The sequence below is a fragment of the Pezoporus flaviventris genome, unplaced genomic scaffold (assembly GCF_033815535.1).
Source record: "Pezoporus flaviventris isolate CSIRO_AGI_PZ_B2104156 unplaced genomic scaffold, CSIRO_AGI_Pfla_v1 ptg000066l, whole genome shotgun sequence".
In the NCBI taxonomy this organism is placed as follows: Eukaryota; Metazoa; Chordata; class Aves; order Psittaciformes; family Psittacidae; genus Pezoporus; species Pezoporus flaviventris.
Window position 1 is genome coordinate 12,970,399 of NW_026892614.1, and position 23,681 is coordinate 12,994,079.

At 42.2% G+C, this 23,681-nt stretch overlaps 1 protein-coding gene across 4 annotated transcripts in view; it reads right to left on the reverse strand.

The window, feature by feature from the left end:
• Positions 1 to 23,681, reverse strand: part of DISC1 (DISC1 scaffold protein) — a 235,023-nt gene that overhangs the window by 154,122 nt on the left and 57,220 nt on the right. For all 4 annotated transcript variants that reach the window (XR_009746566.1, XM_061471274.1, XM_061471275.1 and 1 more), the window contains exon 4: positions 1,230 to 1,380. Coding sequence is in view for 3 of the 4 variants with exons in the window: in XM_061471274.1 (XP_061327258.1) it covers positions 1,230 to 1,380 (151 nt within the window). In the remaining variant the exon portion in view is untranslated. The remainder of the gene's footprint in view (positions 1 to 1,229; positions 1,381 to 23,681) is intronic.

The following is a 23,681-nucleotide window of genomic DNA, read 5'->3' on the forward strand; positions in this document are numbered from 1 at the left end:
CAGTCAGCAAACAGATACACAGATATAATCAAAGAACAGCACTAGTTTCATAAATGTATATATTATTTATTCAGTATATTATTATACAAAAAAATATATCTACATTATATAAGAAAAAAGAAGCAGACTAAGTCACTAAAGCATCCCTGAAGAACATAATTTCTGTGACAGTAAAGACAACAGCACCTCTAAAGCCAAAATCATTATAAAGCAAACACATGTCAATGACAAAATACAAGATGTTGTACCCTAAATCATTAAGGAATGGCAAAACAGCTGCTTAGGGCCTCAGAAGGTAGAAGCAAAAAACTCTGAGGGCATGCAGTTTGTTTTAAACCTGTCTTATTCCCAAATACTATAAATAGAGACTAAAAATACCCTTAAAAGTCTCAAATTTAGCAATGTAATCCTATTATCTGTGCTGGTTTTACCCAATTTTCATGTCTATCAAAAACTATGTATTGACTAGCACACTGAAGCCTTTCTATGTACAAGCTGCCAGAAAACAAAAGATTTTTCTTCTTTCATTTGTGCTATTGCATTTAAGAATAGCTCCCAATATCTATGAAGAATCCTCTTGCTTCTAATAACAGTAACTGGCAGCATAGCTGAAGACCGACCTAGAAATAGAGAAATTTTTCTTCCTAAGCTAACTACCTCCCTTGGGTCATCCAACTCATCTTCATTCCCCTAATCTTTGAAGCTGTTATCCCTTCAAGAGAAGGTCGAGAAATCGTTTTTGTGACTTTGTACAGTGCTGAGCACATTACTGCCACCTAACAAGCGATGCATAAAAGGAAGCTCCCAAAGATCTGTTCATCTGGGGAAAAAAAAAAAAGTTTTTACTTTATATTTAAATATCCTCTCATTGCTTGTAAAGGAGCATCAGAATTAACTCCACAGGGAACCATTGCTCAAGCTGCCTTGCTGCTGTATGCTCAAGTTGCCAAGTGTCAAGGATTCAATCCCATTCCTACTCAATAACAGTGAGAAAAGTTCCATTTAATTCACCAGTTTGACATGATCAATGTTTCTCAGGGCAATTCTAAATGAACTGTAGAAAGAAAAAAAAAAAAGGGAAGGTGGGAGGGGATTTTCATAAAAAAAGCTCCATATTGATATGTTAGAATGTCCTTAAAACTCTTTATGAGAATTATTCATGAATTGCATTCTGTACTTAGAAAAAAACAGAAGCACCATTCTACATAACAGGGAATCAACAAACTTACCGATGATCAGCAGCCCAGCGCAACTCTGCTTGAACTTGGGTAACAAACCGGTCCAAAAAACTGCTAACTGAAGGATGCCTTGAAGGAAGCTGAAATTTTAAAGACTTTTTCTCTTTCTCCAGTTCTTCCAGTTTCCGTCTAAATTTATCAGCTAGAAATTTAAAAAAACAAAAAACAAAAAACAAAACAAACAAAAAAAATCACACACAAAAATTCACTCATCAGTGACAAAAAAAGGTTCCATTTTACGTGAAGAAGAAATAAAGGTCAATCAACAAAAAGTAAAATCTACCTCACAGACAGTTCTTCTCCTTTTGATAAAATATATCAGTGTTTTGCTCAAGGATGAATTGCTAAGACTACAATGGAAAACATCAGACAAGCAGGATGCTAAGCTACTTTCTTCTATGACAAGGACAAAACTGCAGGCTTCTCAGCACTTTCGCAGAGTTTTAATTTGGTAAGGCTTCAAAGAATTGGTTCAAAGTTACAATCTGTGCTTTTCTCCTAGAGAAACAGCTCTGAATTCAATTCTAAGAAAGCTCCTACTCTTAGCTGTTCCAGTTTTAAAACACTCTTAGATGGCAGTTACACATTTAAAGTCTGACCTTTTAACAAACTGCATTGTTATTAGGTCAAGAACTGAAGAATCATATATGATCAGCAATATATTTCAGCAGAAAATGTACAAGTAATTATAGCATTTAAACAATTATATCATTCCAGGCTGTGCTGAATTATGCTTATTTTATCATCCAACAAAAAGATTTACTTTTAACTTTCATTAAAAGAAACAGTGGTCCTTAAGAGATTGACTCTACCATAACTATAAATTTCTTAAAGTAAATATTTCTCTATGTAAGACATTTCTTTGTTTTCTTTCCCTGTGTAGAAATTAAAGGAACACAGTTTCAATTACAAATTATTATTTCTGGAACATATATTCTGTACTGTGCCAGTATATTAGCAAAAATCACATCCATGACAGATAAGAAGCCTGGCTGGTCCTGGCCAGAACACCTTTGATGATACATTAGTCAAATCAGAGAGAGTTGAACTATCCTGCAAATGGAAAACCTTTACAGTTCAGTACTTTCCCCATGACCTCACTGCCTACAATTTTGCACAATTAGCATTCCTTCCTTTCTAACATATCAATACAGCATGTTACTATCAGAATAACATCCATCTGTGCATGCTTTTTACAGCTTATTTTCTTTATCCTCAAAGGGGTTTTAAGAATAGGGGTTGTCTACATTTGCTAGTTTAGTGAAATATCCATTTTCACAATCATCTATCGTTCATACTGCTCTCCTTTCTGCTTCTGTGCTGATGGGGTGGAATAAAGACACAAGAACGTACTAACTAGACTAGATCTTCTCCCTGGGGCAGCAGACTGTTCCAGGGTAGTTAAACTCCTGTTGTCGTTATTATTAGGGTGCAAAATACTGCCAGAAGGCTCTAGTCAAAACGATCACCACACAAGTTACTGCAGGGTCCAGGCCTTGCCCCAGCAGCCATATGTACATGTGTGTGTGCTCTCTTCCTGCAAAGGAGAAAGATGTTTTCAGCCGTGAGGTTGAACTACACGCATTTTTCAAGGACCACAGCTGTCTGATCCCTAGCACAACAAAGAAACTCAAATTTGGGCGCAGATGAAGATCCCTAGCCCATACTTTGACCAGAAGGACATAACAGCATTTGTAATTTGCATAGAATTTCAAAGACAGCCATCAAAAATATCACTGCTTAAAACAGAAAAGTGTTGGATTGTGATCAATGACTACTGAATGCCAAAACCCATAAAAACACCTCCTGTCAGTCAAACTATCCACCAATGAGCTTTGTGTGTTAAACAAGCAGGAGTTGAGAGAGCAAGCAACTCTCTACCAGCCATTTAACAACGTTTTCACTGTTCTCCAACATAATTACGCTTACACTGTGTTTGTGCGTCCAGTTGTTTCATCATTCTATTCTACCCATTCTGGCCCTAGAAACAGGCTATTCTGGGAAGGAAAACAGATGAGGGGATCCACCTGCCAATTCATTCTCTCTCTCATTAATTCTTGGCTATGTCCTGCTTTATACATTCCAATCTACACAGTATTCAATTAGTTTCTACTAACAGATGTTTCTAAATAATTTGTTCCACTGGCATTTTATAAGTACTACTGCTAGCCATATCCACTTGTTACCTCTCAGCACTAAATGATTTTTTTTATCCTTTCAGCATTGCAGTTAGGGGTTATGCGTCAAGAGACTCCAGCATCACTGAGCTGAACACTGCAGCACACAGCTTTTGAGTCTCCTTTCCTGGAAAGTTTGACCTGGCTGATGTCTTCAGTGAGTGGAGAGATCAAGGCTCCTCAGTGCCAGCTGCAGACAGCCATGCAAATAAGGCTCATTTCAGTCCAGCTTTCAGTGTTGCAGCTCAAAAGAGATCTGGGTCAAGCAGAAGTAATACAAGCAATCAGAAGTCTAGCAAGTAGAATGTAAAAAACTTGACAGTAAGTAGGGTTCCTTCATCTAGTGGAGATAAAGACTGAAGGAAGTAACTTCCAGTACTATTACATACCAGGAAGCTACAAAGAAGTACGTAATACAGTGCTTTTCACCTCTCCTCAGAACTTGGGTTCCCAGTAACAAACCTGAGCTGCAGTAAAGGAGGTGAGGAAAAAACATTACATATAGTAAAGCACTAAAACTAACTGCTTAGGATAGACAGGAAATCTCCATCAGTGCCGGTTTTCAGGTCAGACAAACATCTCTTACAAATAGCTCTGGCACAGTTTCTAAGGTTGAAGCCAGCAAGATCAAATATGTTCTCCTGAGATCCCTTCCCACCTATTTTTAGGATTTTTCAGCCAAAAAGCAGACACAGAAGGCATTTGCTATTCATAAGCCATCAGACCCAAGGACATCACTTCTACCTCCATTTTAGTCTTCTAAGCATGTGATTCCAACACAGAAGAGACCTTCACAAAATCACAGAGCTCACTGATGGACGGAAACACCAAAAGAAAACACACACATGGATACCTACACACACAAAGGCTTAATACTTTAGTGTTCTGTCCCACACTTCACCTCAAGTCATTTAATACACAGCTTACATGAAAAAAAGCATCATCCCATTTGAAGTTCTTAAATGAAGGAACTTAGTGTATTCAGTAATGAAGGAACTTAGCGTATTCAGTACATACTGTTTTACAGACAAGTATCTGGAATAAGGCTTAATTCTCTTAAACAGCCTTTTATTTCACTGCATTATGTTGCCAACTGCCTTGCATCAGTCCTACAGACACCCTATACAAAGCTTCTGCTTCACAGAATCATAGAATGGTTTGGGTTGGAAGGGACCATAAAGCTTATCTAGGTCCAACCCCCTGCCATGGGCAAAGACACCTTCCACTAGATCAAGTTGCTGTAAGCCCTGTCCAACCTGGCCTTGAACACTTCCAGGGATGGGGCATCCACAACTTCTCTGGGTAACCTGTTCCAGTGGCTCACCACCCTCATAGTAAAGAATTTCTTCCCAGTATCTAATCTAAGCTATCCTTTATTAGTTTAAAGCCACTGCCCCTTGTCCTGCCACTACATGCCCTTGTAAAAAGTCCCTCTACTTCCGTGTAAACAGCAAAAGTTAACCCTTAAATTATCCCCCATCCCAATCTGTTACTGCCTTATGCACCTCAAACATCCCACTCCAACTGAAGTCAACCCAGAGTACAGGCCTGGAAGACGCTGACTAGCTGCTAGTTTCAATTAAACAGCAGTAAGAACTGCACTGTCTCTAAAGAACGTGTTTTGTAATAGCTTTAAGCAAAGGAAGCAATTTAGCAAATTTTTAATTTACCATATGAGAACATCTGGCTACGTCCCTACTTTTTACATATTCTGATATGTATTTTTCCCTATAACACAAGGTTCACTTTATCAGAGCTATTTATCATCATTTAAAACACATTTAAGAAAATCATCATAGTAAGGGTAGAACCTCATTTGCTATATTGCATATATTTACATTTATTTATGTCTGTTCTTTGCTGATAGGTGAGAAGATGATCAATCCTGTTATTCTACAAATTGCTGGACATTTAAAAAAAAGCATTTCTTTAGCTAGTTCAACTAGGGTTCTCTTTTCTCATGCTATCTATGGTTTTGGTCTCCAAGATATACTATAGCAGAAAATGTCAAATGGAATTATGAATTATTTAAACACATACCCTATTAGTAATTTTAAACCATTCTTGGTTTAAACCATTAATTTTAAACCATTCTTATTAGCTATTTCTTTTGTGGTTTTTTTTACCATAAATAGGAAAAAAAGCCAACAACATTCCTTTTTTACTTTGCCTACACATTAAGAACTTTGACATCATCATGCTCAAATTGCACCATTCATTTTCTAGAAGAGACTTACATAAGCTAAAGCAATGCTAGAAATGCTAGAAAGTGGGGAGTCTAATGTGGAGTCTGAATACGCGACTGAAATGCAGCTGGAGATTAGACTGCTAAGGATGGTGTCTACAGCCCAATTACTAGCATTGCCTTCTGCAAAATTACTTGAAGGAGAACACGCAAACCAAGTAATATCCAAATGTGACATGTAAAGACATATACTCTGATAAGAACTGAAGGCAATACAAGCAACTGGAGTATACCTGTGCCCTTAATTTAAGAATAAAATAATGAACCATTTAACAGTGCCAAAAAGATACACAGTAGGAGATAGTCAATTCCTTGCGAGTCCTAACACATGGATATGTGTAAAAGGGAGCTTCAGATTAAAACTAGATAGTTGAGCAGCTAGCCCTTAGAATCATAGAATAGTTAAGGTTGGAAAGGACCTTAAGATCACCAAGTTCCAACCCCCCTGCCATGGGCAGGGACACCTCACACTAAACCATGTCACCCAAGGCTCTGTCCAGCCTGGTCTTGAACACTGCCAGAGATGGAGCATTCACAACTTTCCTGGGCAACCCATTCCAGTGCCTCACCACCCTTACAGTAAAGAACTTCCTCCTTATACCCAATCTAAACTTCCCCTGCTTAAGTTTGTCCTGGGTTCAGCAGTAGCAGTAATTTTTTCTCCTCCTTGGTAGCTGGTGCAGTGCTGTGTTTTTGACTTTCAGCCTGGGAACAGTGCTGATAACACAGATGTTTTTAGTTGCTGCTCAGTAATGTTTACTCTGACCAAGGACTTTGTGAGCCTCATGCTCTGCCAGGGAGGAGGGGAAGCTGGGAGGAAGCAGAGACAGGACACCTGACCCAAACTGACCAAAGAGGTATTCCATACCACAGCATGTCATGCCCAGGATGTAACTGAGACTTACCCAGAAGGGCTGGGGCACTGCGGGGTTGGACGAGGTATCGGTCAGTGCTCGGTCAGGTGGGGTGGGGTGAGTTATCGGTCAGCTGGTGCTGAGGTTTTATATTCTCTTCCCTTGTTATTTCCTTCATTGTTATTATTATTGGTGGTAGCAGTAGTGATTTGTGTTATACCTTAATTGCTGGACTGTTCTTATCTCAACCTGTGGGAGTTGCATTCTTCCAATTCTCCTTCCCATCCCTCCAGGAGCAGGGGGAAGGCAAGAAGGGGGGGAGTGAGTGACCAAGCTACATGGCTGGGTTTAAACCACGACAAAGTTTTAACCCTTACCACATGCTGTCTGGTCACAGGTACACAACAAAGCCTTTTCCACCTTCCATTCAGCCCTGCATATGGAAATCTTTGAAATAAGCTCCACCACAGAGCTATGCCCACCCTACTGACTATGTGGACTAAAAGGAGCACATCTGCAGAGCAATACAGTTCAGTACGGAAGCCCCAACATCTGCAGTTCAGAGGGTCTTGCTTTAGACTAGGTTAAGTGTGGCCCCATTGACCAAAGGCCAGTTAGTAGCTGGAGCCCCTTGGGTAAACCTCTAGAGCACATCTTCAGACTTTACCCCACCTGCATGAAACCAGTCCATGCACTATAAAACTGCTCTACAATGAAAAGCAAAGTAAACGAGACTACTGGGAAATTCCCTTCAAAGGCTTTCACACCTAATTTTAACTAACATACTATTTGGGCTGGGGTCCTTGGAATATATCCAGCTGTCAGCAGAAAAAGTAGCTCCTAGAAATGCCAGTAAGCAGAGGCTAAACCTTTCCAGAGAAGGTTATAACCCCCTGGGTTACAGAGCCAAAATTTGTGTTCAGTTCATAAAAGGCTAGAGCCTAATTGCTGCTACAGCAAAGTGGAAATGAAATTGCCCAGCTTCCCCACCACTTATTATTTTCCATTCAAACCAAAAAGGCAACTTTGTAAAATTCAGTCTAGTTGTGCTCCTGAACTATCAAGACTACGTTGAGGAACAGCTGAGCAAACCAAACTCCTGGCTGCTGAACACCCTTTGAAGTCAGTAGTAACTGCTACAGAATCCACCCTAAAGCAGGAGGGCTAAAATCTGTAGAGTGCACTACAACTCCCAGAAGTCTTTGTTTTGTGTGTATTCCTCAGTTGTTTGGCACTCAGTACAGGTGGCAAACCCTTGTAATTCAATGTTTGCCTCCAATTCTAGTGCTATTTAAAGTTAAGAGTAGTAACCTGAAAAGCACAAGAGAACTGGTCTCCTGCATTCCCGGACAGACTCAAAGCATCGGAGCAGCCAAAATGCACAGCAGTGACCTGATGTCACATTTGATGCCGTAAGCTTCACCTGCTGCAGGTAACATCAATGGGAGGGGCGGGGAAGAGGAAAGGAAAAGGAGAAGAGGAATATAGAAATAGGAAAATGACAACACACACATGCGCACACACAAAGGGTCCTACTGCAATAAAATTACAATAAACAGAGACAAATGGAGAGAACAAAGCATCAGACATACAATGAGAACATTGTAACATAATTTCAGCACACCAGAAGCATCTTAATCTCCACTGCTCTTAATCTGACATTTGTATTTTACATTAGAGCATAAACTAACCACTTCCATAATTTTCTAAATGCTGGAGTAATAACATTTACATTTCTGATACGCATAAGAGTTGCTGAAATAGTGGGCAGTTTTCTGTATGGGACAACCCCGTACTCATCTCTGTAACTGCATGAAAATAAAGGCACAATCCCATACAACATCTGTATGCATCTGTAAATTCCTTTAAACACCACCAGAGTTTTAATGTGTGGGCATTTTTTTTGAAAACATCATTTCTGCTTTAGTCAATTCACAATACAAAATAAGCAGTGCCCTGTTGGCTGTCTGCTTTTCATAGTCTTTCATATCAAGTTTCCAATGAAATCACCAAGATGCTTACATTTCCAATATGACTTTACAATAATTTACAGTAACATCAAATGAGACAATAAAAGGAAAAAACAAGCTGATTGCTTGTTGATACCAACATTATTCTGCAAGCAGTGCTGACAAGTACTGTCACTACGTATGAAATGGTACAGAAATAAAGAAAAGTATGTACTGCTGATTCCAGGCTGAATCGGCATTTTTAAAAAAGTAAGGCTGTGCAGCACAATGGCGTAGATACCTATTTTGAATTAAATTCTACTCTTAAAAAGATCCCTCAAGACAAGGAAGCTAGCAGAAATCAGTGCAAAGCCACACAGCTCCTTCTTTTATTGGAGATGGTAGAGGAAAAATTTTGGTAAAGGCTTCCATCAGCACGGTTCAAATACATGAACAACTGTCAGCTATATATTAATATACCACCTGTGGGTGATTCAATTCCAGTTTACCACGGCCCCTTCCTTGTTTCAAGAATCTCTAAGCCAACACCTGCCTTTATTCACTGCCTCTGAATAAATGCCATGGCTTGATTAGAAGACAGACCAGTCAATTAACAGTGAAACAATGCTATACTCTACAACTAATTGCATTCTATTTTGAGATACCAGTCACTTTTATAAAGCAAGTTTCTAAAGAATAAGAAATTTTAAAATCTGATGGACTGTATCTGGGCTTATATATCAAGGATTTTCTAACTAGAGACACAGTCAGATTATGATGGGATTTTTTTACCAGGCTCTACTTAAGCACATACTGTGAATGTAAAGTGCTTTGTTCTAGCTGCCAAAGAAAGAAAAGCCTCCTTTGTTACTGCCTAACCTGAATTTACTGAGAATATCATCCCAAAGCACATCATATGAAAGATTTTTTTTTTTTTTTTTTTGCTACAGAAGTCCAAAACTAGTATAGATAATATAAGAAGTATTCCACAGAGGCTTATCTTCTTGCTTTTAAAAGCCATCCTGTAAAAAAGCACAACAAAGCAGCACAAAGTCCAGGCTAAAAACACCAATGAGTGGATGCAGAATTGCTTTACGTTGAAGTTTGAAAGAAAACAGCACAGATTTTAAAATGTGGTGCATATTATGTTGTGCAATGTCCCGTCCCGCCCCCAAGAACTACAGCATGTAAACAAATTGACTTGCAGTTTTTCTTAAGCCACCAGCACCACCAAAGCCAAAATGCAATTAGACAACATTATCTTCCTTCTGTGACAAGGTACACTGATAAAAAGGTATCAAATATTCTTTCTTATAGAATGGATATTACCCACAGAGAACTCCAAAGAGAATACAGCTACATGCACACATCCCCAAACCAATTACTCTGAAAACTGCAGTGGGGAATCCTATGGGGAAACTTGAAGATTTGCTTTAGAAACAAAAAGAAGAGAGGAAAAGATAAAAGTCTTTGTGGTAACTGAGCTGAAAACAGCAAATCCTTTCATAAGGAATGAGTACCTGGACACCAGAATTTTGGTTTTGGGTGAAGAAAATATTTTAAATTCCTCTTGCTGCCTGCATTCCCCTTCATGTGTTCCCACAATAGCACTCAATGTTTTCTTGTATTCCAGGTCTTCACTCTCACACTTAGTACTCTACATAATCTCAAATACATACACCTAATTTCTCCCTTCATTGCTACTTCCTTATCTCTAGTGTTCTTCAAGAACTAAACTTTTACCCTCAGATTAAGCTGATACCCTTCCCAAGCACTCTGGATCAGTAGATGCAAAACCAAAAACTGATTCAAATCTACTAAAGATGCTACCTTAGTCCAGCCTAGCCACTTTCCCAATTTCTGCCATCCGTGTCTGTTCTAGCACCCAAAGGTCACACTGTTTTCCTTCATCCAGAAAAGATGAAGAAAGTAAATGATACAAGAGAACAGTTTACAACATTGTCCTGGGTTCAGCAGTAGCAGTCATGTTTTTCCTTTGTGTTAACTGGTGCAGTGCTGTGTTTTGACTTCCAGTTTGAGAACAGTGTTGGTGAAGCCGATGTTTTCGGTTGTTGCTAGGTGATGTTTACCCTGACCAAGGACTCTGTGGGGCTCATGCTCTGCCAGGGAGGAGGGGAGGCTGTGGGGAGGCAGAGACGGGGCGCCTGACCCGGGCTGGCCGGGGAGGTATTCCATGCCACAGCACGTCATGCCCGGGGTGGGGGGTAACTGGGAGTTACCCAGAAGGACAGGGGCTTCCAGGTGGAACTCGCTTTCTTGGCCGGTGGTATCATATTCTCTTCCCTTGTTATTTTCCCTTATCATTGTTTTAGCTGATAGTAGCGGTGGTGATTTGTTGCTGGACTGTTCTTGTCTCAACCCGTAGGATTTGCACTCTCTCGATCCTCCGGGAGCAGGGAAGGGGAGAGCCCCGGTGCGGGGGGGGAGACGGACACGGACCTCGATTGTTGTCAGCTCGGCACCACTCACTGGGAGTGAGTGAACAAGTTACCTGACTGGGTTTAAACCACGACAGTTCTTTTTGGCGCCCAACGTGGGGCACGAGGGGTTGAGATAAGAACAGATCTGACTGGATTGATAGTCACTCATCACAATGCTGATTTATTGGCTCTCAAGGTTTTTCCTCTTGACCTCACAGTTTCAGTATATCATATCTTACGTCCATCCGGTATTTGCTGTATTAGTGTTTTTAAAGTGTGGGGCTTGGGCTAAGGTTTTTGTCCCATTGTACTTTATGGTAATGACTTGTAATACAATAGAATCATTGATCATGAAACTGATCTGGCTTATGTTCCCAGTGTGGTCACCACCTTTATACTTTGGGAGGTATATGATGGAGGTGCTTAGCAATTACACATCTTTTTTCTCCTCCTCAGGTGCTCAACCTGTGAAGGAGACATCCTTTTACCCTCCTAGTCATCCCCCCAGACCATTTACATTTGAGAGTTTTGAATTTTTTGAATGGCCTTTTAATGCTGTTGAGACTTGTTTGCTGATGGTGATGGGAATCACCATGCTAACACGCATACAGAGTGTGTTTTGCCCACTACTGATTTCAAGAGTTAAGCAGAGTCAGGTTTGCGTCTTGTCTGGGGTCAAACGACAATGTAGGAGGACCGAGAGATTTTCCCTGAGGCTGGACAGCCATGAGTGGCAGGGTGTGTGGGATAGTATGGGCAAGTATCTAGGTCAGTGGGCCCCTCCAGTACTTTGGAATTTCACTACCGAACAACTGCAAAATCCAGAAGAATTAGTAAAACACTTAAATGAGGTGTGTGGTCATTCTGGCCATACCAGAGATGGACAAATCACGGCAACGTGCTGGGGCTTGGCCTATGCTTACAGGGCCTTGTTCAACACTATCCAGCACCTTCAAAAGGAAAAGAATGTCAGCGGATTTGAGGGCAAAGTGACAGTCGCTACTCAAACTTTGGCTGCAATGAACTGCGCAGCTACCCCAGCAGCAAGTACAGCAGCTGCTCAAACTTCAACTGCAACAGACAGCGCGGTTACCCCAGCTCCAAGCACGGGAGCTACACCACCCCCAGCAACAAGTACAGTTGCTACTCAAACCACAGTGATAATCACTGCAGCCAAACCAGAGGACCAATTCGTACCAATATTGGTTGCCCCTGTACGCAAGAGAACAAGCAAAAAGGAGGCAAAAAGGGTGAAGCGAGATGAAGAACCAATGAATTCACCACCCGGTCCAGAATCTGATCAGGAGTCATCATCACATGACGAAGAAGAAGAAGAAGAGGTAACTTCTCGACCTCGGACCTCAACCGAGCTGCGGAATATGCGAAAAGATTTTACCCGTCAACCAGGGGAGCACATCATCACCTGGTTACTCCGATGCTGGGACAATGGGGCCGATGGTCACGAACTAGAAGGTACAGAAGCCAAGCAGCTGGGATCACTTGCTAGAGAAGGGGGAATTGACAAAGCAATTGCAAGAGAGAAAAAGTCCCTCAGCCTTTGGAGGAGGCTCTTGGCAGCTGTGAAAGAAAGGTTTCCATACAAGGACGATGTTACGAGTCGTTCGGCCAAGTGGACTACTATAGACAAAGGCATCCAGTCTCTGAGGGAATCAGCCATCGTAGAGATGATCTATCACATCAAGCCGAATAACGGGGATACACCTATAGATCCAGATGAAGTTGAATGTACACGACCCATGTGGCGAAAACTTACACGGAATGCACCGTCATCATATGCCCATTCATTGGCAACAGTGACCTGGAATGACATAGTACCACTAACAGTGGATGAAATGGTTCATAAACTCCGAGAGTTCGAAGACAATCTCACTCCTTCCATCATCTCAGCTGTGAAAAAACTGTCCCAGGACCTCGAAAAATTGAGGGACGATCTATCTGATTTATCCAGCTCCTCACGTGTACCAACACACGTCTCAGCTATTAACAAGAGGCGTCCTATTGTTCAAGAGAGGAGATACAGAAGGTATACGCCACGGGGTACCCTATGGTTTTACCTGCTGGATCACGGAGAAGACATGACAAAGTGGGATGGAAAACCTACTTCAGCTTTGGAGGAACGGGTGAGTGAACTGAAGAGGGGAGCAAGGGCCAAGACTGATCGTCCCATGAGAGCTACGGCTTCAGTCTCTGGTGAGCAGTTTCCCAGATGGAGTGGAAGAGCTGATTTTACTCCAGCTCCTGTGATAATGAAGAATAATCCCTTTCAACACGACTTAAGTGTCCAAAGCTGTGACGACCATTAGAGGGGCCCTGCCTCCAGCCAGGTGGAGGTAGGGGACAATCGGATTTACTGGACTGTGTGGATCAGATGGCCTGGCACATCAGTCCCACAGAAGTATAAGGCTCTAGTAGATACCGGTGCACAGTGTACCCTGATGCCATCAAGCTGTCAAGGGGTGGAACCCATCTATATTTCTGGAGTAACAGGAGGATCCCAAGAGTTGACTGTGCTGGAGGCTGAAATCAGCCTGACTGGGAGGGAGTGGCAAAAGCACCCTATTGTGACTGGTCCAGAGGCTCCATGCATCCTCGGCATAGACTACCTCAAGAGAGGGTACTTCAAAGACCCAAAAGGGTACCGGTGGGCTTTTGGTATTGCTGCTTTGGAGACTGAGGAAATTGAGCAGCTGTCCACCTTGCCTGGTCTCTCAGAAGATCCCTCTGCTGTGGGGTTGCTGAAAGTTGAAGAACAACAAGTGCCAATTACGACCACAACAGTGCACCGGCGGCAATATCGCACCAACCGAGACTCCCTGATTCCCATCCATCATCTGATCCGTAGACTGGAGAGTCAGGGGGTGATCAGCAGGACCCGCTCACCCTTCAATAGCCCCATATGGCCAGTGCGAAAGTCTAATGGAGAATGGAGACTAACAGTAGACTATCGTGGCCTGAATGAAGTCACACCACCATTGAGTGCTGCCGTACCGGACATGCTAGAACTTCAGTATGAACTAGAGTCAAAGGCAGCCAAGTGGTATGCCACGATTGATATTGCCAATGCATTTTTCTCCATTCCTTTGGCAGCAGAGTGCAGGCCACAGTTTGCTTTTACTTTGAGAGGTGTCCAGTTCACTTGGAACCGACTGCCCCAGGGGTGGAAACACAGCCCTACCATTTGCCATGGACTGATCCAGACTGCACTGGAACAGGGGCAAGCTCCAGAACACCTGCAATACATTGATGACATTATTGTGTGGGGCGATACAGCGGAAGAAGTCTTTGACAAAGGGAGGAAAATAATCCAAATCCTGCTGAAAGCCGGTTTTGCCATAAAACGGAGTAAGGTCAAGGGACCTGCACAGGAGATTCAATTTTTGGGAATAAAATGGCAAGATGGACGTAGACAGATCCCCACAGATGTGATCAACAAGATAACAGCAATGTCTCCACCAACTAATAAGAAAGAAACGCAAGCTTTCTTGGGTGCAGTGGGGTTCTGGAGAATGCACATCCCAAATTACAGTTCGATTGTAAGCCCTCTCTATCATGTGACCCGGAAGAAGAATGATTTTAAATGGGGCCCTGAGCAGCAACAAGCCTTTGAGCAAATTAAACGCGAGATAGTTCACGCAGTAGCCCTTGGACCAGTCCGGACCGGGCCAGATGTAAAAAATGTGCTGTACACTGCAGCTGGGGAGAACGGTCCTACCTGGAGCCTCTGGCAGAAAGCTCCAGGGGAGACTCGAGGTCGACCCCTCGGCTTTTGGAGTCGGGGATACAAAGGATCTGAGGCCAGCTATACCCCAACTGAGAAAGAGATACTGGCAGCCTATGAAGGGGTTCGAGCTGCTTCGGAAGTGATTGGCACTGAAGCACAGCTCCTCCTGGCACCCCGGCTGCCCGTGTTGGGCTGGATGTTCAAAGGCAGGGTCTCCTCTACACATCATGCAACTGATGCTACATGGAGTAAATGGGCTGCACTAATTACACAACGAACTCGAATAGGAAATCCCAGTCGTCCAGGCATTCTAGAAGTCATCATGGACTGGCCAGAGGGCAAAGATTTCGGAATGTCACCAGAGGAGGAGGTGGTGCGTGCTGAAGAGGCCCCACCATATAATAAACTGTCAGAAAGTGAAAAGCAGTATGCCTTGTTTACTGATGGCTCTTGCCGTATTGTGGGAAAGCATCGGAGATGGAAGGCAGCTGTATGGAGTCCTGGACGACAAGTTGCAGAAACTGCTGACGGAGAGGGTGAATCGAGTCAATTTGCCGAGGTGAAAGCCATCCAGCTGGCCCTGGACATTGCTGAACGAGAAAAGTGGCCAGTACTTTATCTCTATACTGACTCATGGATGGTGGCAAATGCCCTGTGGGGGTGGTTGAAGCAATGGAAGCAGAGCAACTGGCAACGCAGAGGTAAACCCATCTGGGCTGCTGCACTGTGGAAAGATATTGCTGCCAGGGTGCAGAACCTGGTGGTGAAGGTACGTCATGTAGATGCCCATGTACCCAAGAGTCGGGCCACTGAGGAACACCAGAACAACCAACAAGTGGATAAAGCGGCTAAGATTGAAGTGGCTCAGATGGACTTAGATTGGCAACATAAAGGTGAATTATTTTTGGCCCAGTGGGCCCATGACACTTCAGGCCACCAGGGCAGAGATGCAACATATAGATGGGCCCGTGACTGAGGGGTGGACTTAACAATGGACACTATTGCCCAGGTTATTCATGAGTGTGAAACATGTGCTGCAATTAAACAAGCCAAGCGGTTAAAGCCTCTTTGGTATGGAGGACGATGGTTGAAGTATAAATATGGGGAGGCCTGGCAGATTGACTATATCACACTGCCACCAACCCGCCAAGGCAAGCGCCATGTGCTTACCATGGTGGAATCAACCACCGGGTGGCTGGAAACATACGCTGTGCCCCATGCCACTGCCCGGAACACCATCCTGGGCCTTGAGAAACAGATTTTGTGGCGACACGGCACCCCAGAGAGAATTGAGTCAGACAATGGGACTCATTTCCGGAATAACCTTATAGATATTTGGGCCAAAGAGCATGGCATTGAGTGGGTATATCACATCCCCTACCACGCACCAGCCTCTGGGAAAATCGAACGGTACAATGGGCTGTTAAAAACTACACTGAGAGCAATGGGTGGGGGAACTTTCAAGCATTGGGATACACATTTACCAAAGGCCACCTGGTTGGTCAACACCAGAGGATCTGCCAACAGGGCTGGCCCAGCCCAGTCAGAACTTTTACATATTGTAGAGGGGGACAAAGTTCCCGTGGTGCATATGAAGAATTTGCTGGGGAAGACAGTCTGGGTAATTCCTGCTTCAGGTAAAGGCAAACCCACTCGTGGGATTGCTTTTGCTCAGGGACCTGGATATACTTGGTGGGTAATGCAGGAAGATGAGGAAGTCCAATGTATACCTCAAGGGGATTTGATTTTAGGGGAAAACAGCCAGTGAACTCAATTGTATGCCGTTGCCTGCTGTGTAATGCTTTTATAGCCCATCAACTAGATGTCTCCAGGTCACCAGCGACTGGCCCTGACTTCCCTCCAGCCATCATCCCAACAGAGAATGAACTTTGAACATCATGGACCGAATGGACTCGGCAGCATTATAGGGATTGGTCCATGCACTAAGAAAATGATCTTTTCCTCTTAGTCTGTATGTATATGGATGTATATATATGGGAGAGCGATGGTGTATTGAAAATGTGGGATCTGAGCACGACGTGAATGGTATGGAATAAGGGGTGGATAATGTCCTGGGTTCAGCAGTAGCAGTCATGTTTTTCCTTTGTGTTAACTGGTGCAGTGCTGTGTTTTGACTTCTAGTTTGAGAACAGTGTTGGTGAAGCCGATGTTTTCGGTTGTTGCTAGGTGATGTTTACCCTGACCAAGGACTCTGTGGGGCTCATGCTCTGCCAGGGAGGAGGGGAGGCTGTGGGGAGGCAGAGACGGGGCGCCTGACCCGGGCTAGCCGGGGAGGTATTCCATGTCACAGCACGTCATGCCCGGGGTGGGGGGTAACTGGGAGTTACCCAGAAGGACAGGGGCTTCCAGGTGGAACTCGCTTTCTTGGCCGGTGGTATCGTATTCTCTTCCCTTGTTATTTTCCCTTATCATTGTTTTAGCTGATAGTAGCGGTGGTGATTTGTTGCTGGACTGTTCTTGTCTCAACCCGTAGGAGTTGCACTCTCTCGATCCTCCTCCCCGTTCCTCCGGGAGCGGGGAAGGGGAGAGCCCCGGTGCGGGGGGGGGGGGGGGGGGGGACGGACACGGACCTCGATTGTTGTCAGCTCAGCACCACTCACTGGGAGTGAGTGAACAAGTTACCTGACTGGGTTTAAACCACGACAAACATCTGTAATTTTTCTCAGACTAATTTGCCTGCTGTCAGCCAAAATCTAGTCACAAATTTTAACATTTCACAGAATCATCACAGATGGTTTGGGGTGGAAAGGACCTTTAAAGGTCATCTAGTCCAAAAAGTTTAGATGACCTGCTCTGAAGTTCAACATCCTACATACAAAGCATCGTAAGAGTATCTTGAAATTCTCTGTTTCCCCATCCTCACTCATCCACCAGTACTTTCACAGAATTTCTTATGGAATTACCAACAGCTCAAGAGTATTACAGGAAGGAAAACAACAATTAAGAGTTGTTTGATTTCCCTATAGGAAGCTTACAAAACAATTTATCCATCTGCTCTGCATTGGAAAGACTGACATGAACACATGAAAGTAGTTAATATACAAAGTCTCACCCACATAGGTGTATTTTTCTTCCTACTGGTTCCCATGAGGCTCTCAAAACAATGCTAACCAAAAATATCACAGGAGCCTGAAGATCTTAAGCACAGCATTAGGAAAAGAAAAATAAAAGGAAAAACAACCAAACAGAAGCAGTTACAGGCATCATCAAGAGAACCCATTTTAGTAATTTCTTTTTATGCATCTACATCTAGTAACATTTTCAGACAACAAAAAAAAGCAGAAGGGGTATACAGCATGGTTTCCTGGAAAGGGTTCTGCCCATTGCTGTGCCAGGTGGCTTCAAGTCATACTCCCAATATTCTCTCATGACCATGGATTTACAGTGATCTCAGCAGCATAACCTCATTTCTTTCAGCTTCTAGGTCCTCTGCCTGTAAAAACTTGGATAGTAACAATTGCTCCACAGGGGCCTCATCAGACTTAATTAACTCCTGTGTGAGATCTTCAGATAAAAGCATTGCTGTAATTACACAATCCGAACTGCTTCTTGCATAAGAAACCTTGTATTATCCCTTTCATAATTTGACCTTTTCTTAAAAGTTAGTGCCCTTTTGTTCTTTTACAGGACTCTGTTCCCTATAAAAGACTACTACCTCTGGGAGTCACCTCTTAATTTTCTAGTTTCAAAAGCAGATAAAGCCCAGCCTTTCTTTCCTAGTTGAACAAAAGGGATCATGAGGATTATTTAGTTTTTTAAATCACTGTCCCCTACCTTCCTCCCTTTCACAAACATGCCACTATTTTTCACATTTATGATATTCTTTTAATCCTGGCACTACAGCTGTCCCCACCGTCTCGGCACAGATCTCCTGGGAAGTGTTCCAGGCAGAACTACCCCTCAAGCACACAGGACACTGAGCCGAGCTGTACAGGAGGTTGTCAGCAGAGGGCAGTGGGGAAAAGATCAAAAGGCTCTCCAAGCAAGCTCCACAGTCCTTTAACTCTGCTCCTCCTTTAGCGAAGCACTTATGAATGAGACAACAACCTATTGACCACCAAACGCAGACAGAGGCTCAGCTGGATTATGTCCACACAGAAAAAAGAGCCCACCCAACAACAGCTACTGCAAAGAGGCATGACCTCCTCCAGCATGGCGATCCACAGAATAGCCTCTCCATTTCCCACCCCAAGTGAAGCACAGCAGTGTCAAGGCACCTTTGCTGGTCTCCATGCTTTAAGCTGTGAGACTTTAAAATTTTATATACAGACTCACTACCTTCTTCCAGCCTGAGCCCATGAAGTTTCAATGTCTCCAGCAGCTTTTCCACCTACTCATCAGAGCCTCCTCAGCATGGAAACTAAAACTGTTAGACCAGTGTCTGTATTGACCGAGAGCCAGAGTGGATGGGGCTTTGAGCAACCTGGTCTAGTGGTAGGTGTCCCTGCCTATGCTAGGGAGGTTGGAAGTAGATGATCTTTAAGGTCCCTTCCAACCCAAACCATTCTGTGATTAAATCTCCTGTACCATGTGTTAACTACAAATGAAAACACTGCAAGAAGTAAGTTTTTATTAGCATACAGCTTCACAATAACTACTCTCTACTTTCCTCATGAGTTACAATTAAATAGTACATCTACAGTAGCAGATCCTGCTGTAAATTTCACTCCATGCCAGCACACCCACACCACCTGTTTCACCATAGCTAAATAGTATTTCCATCCAGCCTCATACCTTGACTCTGTCCAGCACCACCCCCTACTACTGAAATTACTTCAGCAAAATGTCTTGGAAATAATAAGTAAAGGTTACATGAATATCTCTCAACAGCAACCTCTCTAAACTTTCTTTCACCTTCCAAATACCTCCTGCAAATGCAACAGAAGATAGCCGAGCTCTTTTCCCACCCACACCCATTCAACTCCTTCACCTTAACTGGACAGCTTCAGAAGAACTGTGGTAAAATATGTAGATCAGACAGATGGCATTTGCTGCTCTTTTATCAATCCTGCTGCTCAACAGTTTTAAAAAGCCACGATAATTCACTACTTGAATAGTGTCAGATAGACCCTGGGTTCCACTACAACTTTGTCTTCTCCATTTCGTAAGTGGAATTATTTTATTCACAGGAAGCATCAGAACCTTCAGCCAGGGCACAAAAAGATATTTGATTACAACAAGATACCCAAGATAACTGACTTCTGTTCTTTGCTTTTCAATTTCTCCTCAAAAAGCACAATACTCTCTCTGCTTTATTCTGGCAGATCTGAAAAACAACTGGACTCTGCACTTTCCATCTGGAACAGTGGGGCAGGGAAAGTTTGGCCCTCCCTTACAGTTCTTTTTATATTATCCACCCTCACTGTAGTGTGTGCTCGTAGCTCCTTGTACCTCTCCACAACCAGAACTATATCTGACCATTATTTCTTTAATATATTAATAAATTATCAAAGAAGCTACTCATGGATATCTATATATCTATGTACACACACATCCCTCCACCTTTGGGTGTGCATATTTGTATACACACACATCCTCCTATCCTTATGGAAGACATGTCTTCCTTGCTGTATAGTGAAAACGTTTGTCTGACTTTTATTCCTCTTCTTTTCAGAGACAAATGTTAAGACAAAAAGCAAGGTTAAAATGCAGAAAACCACTGTTACTTGGTTACAGAACAACAAAGGGAGGGGGGAGAGTAAAAACAATAAATTTTACTCTGAAATATCACTATTGGATGTCTGGCTTGCTAGAATTTCAGTTCATCAGTGTTCAAGTTGCGATTTAGGCAGTGGTCATTTCTAAGCAAGTTCTTCCTTAGTGATGGAAGACACGCAAATAACTTTTATCATGTTCTTTACTAGAGGCTCCACATTTCAACACATATCTTCTTCCAAACAATAAGCTCCTGTCAAGTTAGTGTTCCATCAAATCTGTCAATTGCAACTCATTTGGTGCCACAGGACAAGCCGACACATTGCATAAAGGTCAAGTGGAAAAACGTCCCTTCCACTACATCAATGTCATAAGTTGGTAAAGGTCACTGTCCAGTAATTGCCACTATAGAAAATAACTTTATAGTAATCTACATGAGAAAAAAAAAAAAAAGAGCAGTTCCGTCATTTCTCTTTCCAAGACACAAGCTAACATTACTGCCATTGGCTCGCTGCCTATACAGTCTGATGAGAACAGCTTAACCTACAGGCCTTATAGCTCTCAGAAATACAACAAATATAATACACAAAGTTACATGAGGACAACTTTTCCATTAAACCATGAAAATTAAAATTTCAGCATTTATTGATAGCAACACATTACAACTGTGAAGTTCCAATCACAATAGGAGCTCAGTGAGATATACAGCTTTCTATTAAAACTCCGAAGACTGTAGTATGACAAGTGATGATATACCCACTTTCTGGACAGCTCATTTGAAGCAGACCTAAGTAGCGTACCTACAGTTAAAATAGCAAAATACCAATATGCTCTTGTAGTTTAAAACAAACAAAACCAAACAAACCACCTTAAAACCCACCAAAAAAAAAAATCTGTTGCATATTATTTTTTAGCTCCCTGTTCCTGTATAATAATTTATTCTCTCATCAAAACATTTTTCTGCTTCTCCAAAAAGATGTTCCATTATCATTTGGAACATCAGCAGTGTGTTACAAAACAAAAATAATGTATACAAATACAGGAGTTAGTATTAGACCACTTTAATGCTGGAGCTGAAATCCTAAGGCTAAGTGAGCAACAACCCAACTTACATAGATGCATGATCCTCATCACCTGAGGAAGCCTAGGCTGTGCCATGCAATGGTGGAAGAAAAGGGCAAGCAAGATGCTCAGGTTCCCCTCGTCTGACTACATCTATCCAAAAACAATTCATATATGACTCAGTGTACTCTCAAAAGGTTAAAAATTGGGCACTAGCATATGAGATTCAGAACCAGTATCATCAAGACAAGTTTGGAAAAAAATCTGCAGTTAGGAAGAGTAGTAGAAATATTTTACACACTGGACTGTAAATGCAAAAAAACCTTAGAACTTCTCTCACCATAGCATTTAATCAATGCTCTGACTGTTAGCACTAGACTTCTGGATTTGCTGTAAAACTGCTTAGGTCTTAACAGATTTTACACGTCAGCTGAACATAACCAAAAAATTGTGTGCATCCTAACAAGCTTTAATCAAGAAGAAACAACTTTTTATTAAATTAACAAAAAGTTAACCAGAGACAGCTGCAACTCTGTCCCTAAGATACAGAGTAGACATTAACTACCTGAATGCCTCTAGAATGAGGCTAATTATAACATCATCAAAAATGGGAATTATAACATCAGAATTGGGCCATTCCATCAATAAATATTGTGAGAGAGAAAGTACAGGTATCAGAGCCACATGCCTCTTTCAAAACCTTACTGCTCCCTTAAAAAAAAAAAGTCTGGCATAATATAATAACATATAGCTCCTTTCATAGGTTTTCACTTCCACAGGGAAGCGGGGAAGCTGGAAGCTGGCCAAGGGACAGGGTGGCATTCTTCACAAACCTCTTCAATGCCACTTCAGCTGCCACATGCAAGAATAGGAGTGATGCTTGTTTTACCCTCTGGCACATTTCCTAAGTGTGTCAAATTCAACGAGTTATTCAAAGATACTCAATAACAACACTATCAAGACCTTAAAAAGCCATAATGGTTTCTTTGGTGACAAGTACTATGAATGACGGCAGCACCACAATGTGGGGTTGCAAGCAGCTGCAGTAAGGCATATCCAAGGAGAAATAACATTTTAAAGTCTTTTAGGTTAACAAAGCATTGTGTTTGACACATACCCCTTGAGATGTGGATGCTTTAACTGTTACTGCATTAACACAATACCATATATCCCCCCCCCCCCCCCCCCCCCCATTCTGGAGAATGTTACTTATGTTTGGAAACTTCATCAAGTAGATCCATTACTGTGTAAATAAAATTTTCCCTTGGGCAGCTGTCTTCTACCTGAAGAGGTGAAAGTTTAAAAATCCATCATCTAAATGTAAAGATTCTGATATTCACTGAAGTCAGTGGGATTTGCAGGTGTGTAGCCTATTTGCAAGCTGGAGCACTTACATGAGCCTAAGCTGCAGAAGAAAAATGTTTGATTTCTTTTTTTTTTTTTTAAAAGGGCTAGAAATAAAAGTTGACAGACAATATCTTACACTTTTCCAAGCACAATCCAGTAGCACACACATACATACAACAAAACATGGGCACGTTAAACCACTAGAAGAAACAGAAAGTAGTAAAGTGACAAGAATTGCCAGACTAGATCAGACTCAGGTCCATCCAGAACAGGATTCTGCCTGCAGCAGTGACAACTGGATGTTTCAGCATTTCAAAAGATGGAAAGAAAGGACTACAGGGGCAGCTTGACAGCCTCTAGAAGACTACACACACTTCTGGTGCCAGAAAATCGTATGGATCAATTCAGCAGGCTACAGGATTCAGCAGGCAGCCATACCTTAATGCAATTATGTGATGATGGAAGTTAAGAAATGAACCCTCAAACAAAATTCTATTGTGCTAAGTTTACAAAAATCTTTTCCAGAAATACTTTTTAAAACAGATTTAAGCAGAAGATGCAATCAGGTACAATTGTGTCAAATAGAGGGAAGAGTACAATAAAAAAAAAGGAACAAAGTATTTCCATAAAGTTTCAAAGGAAGTAAGAGTCTGAATGTTATTCCTTCAGAAAACTCCTGTAGAGTATCACCCTCTGTACAACTACCTTGTCTCCTACATTATAACCCTGTTATTAAGCTTCACTGTTGATCAAATGCCTTTATTTTCTCAAATTCTATAGTTCTCCCTGCCACTGCGATATCTGCACTGTTACCTTTCTAATTTATATTCACCTTCTTCTCCCACTGTTATTAGGCAAAAGAATTAACATAAAACTCACAAAAAGTTAGAAATAAAATCTTTTATAAGTAGCAAAAATATCTAGTCTAATTTAGACATTCCCGGTCACTC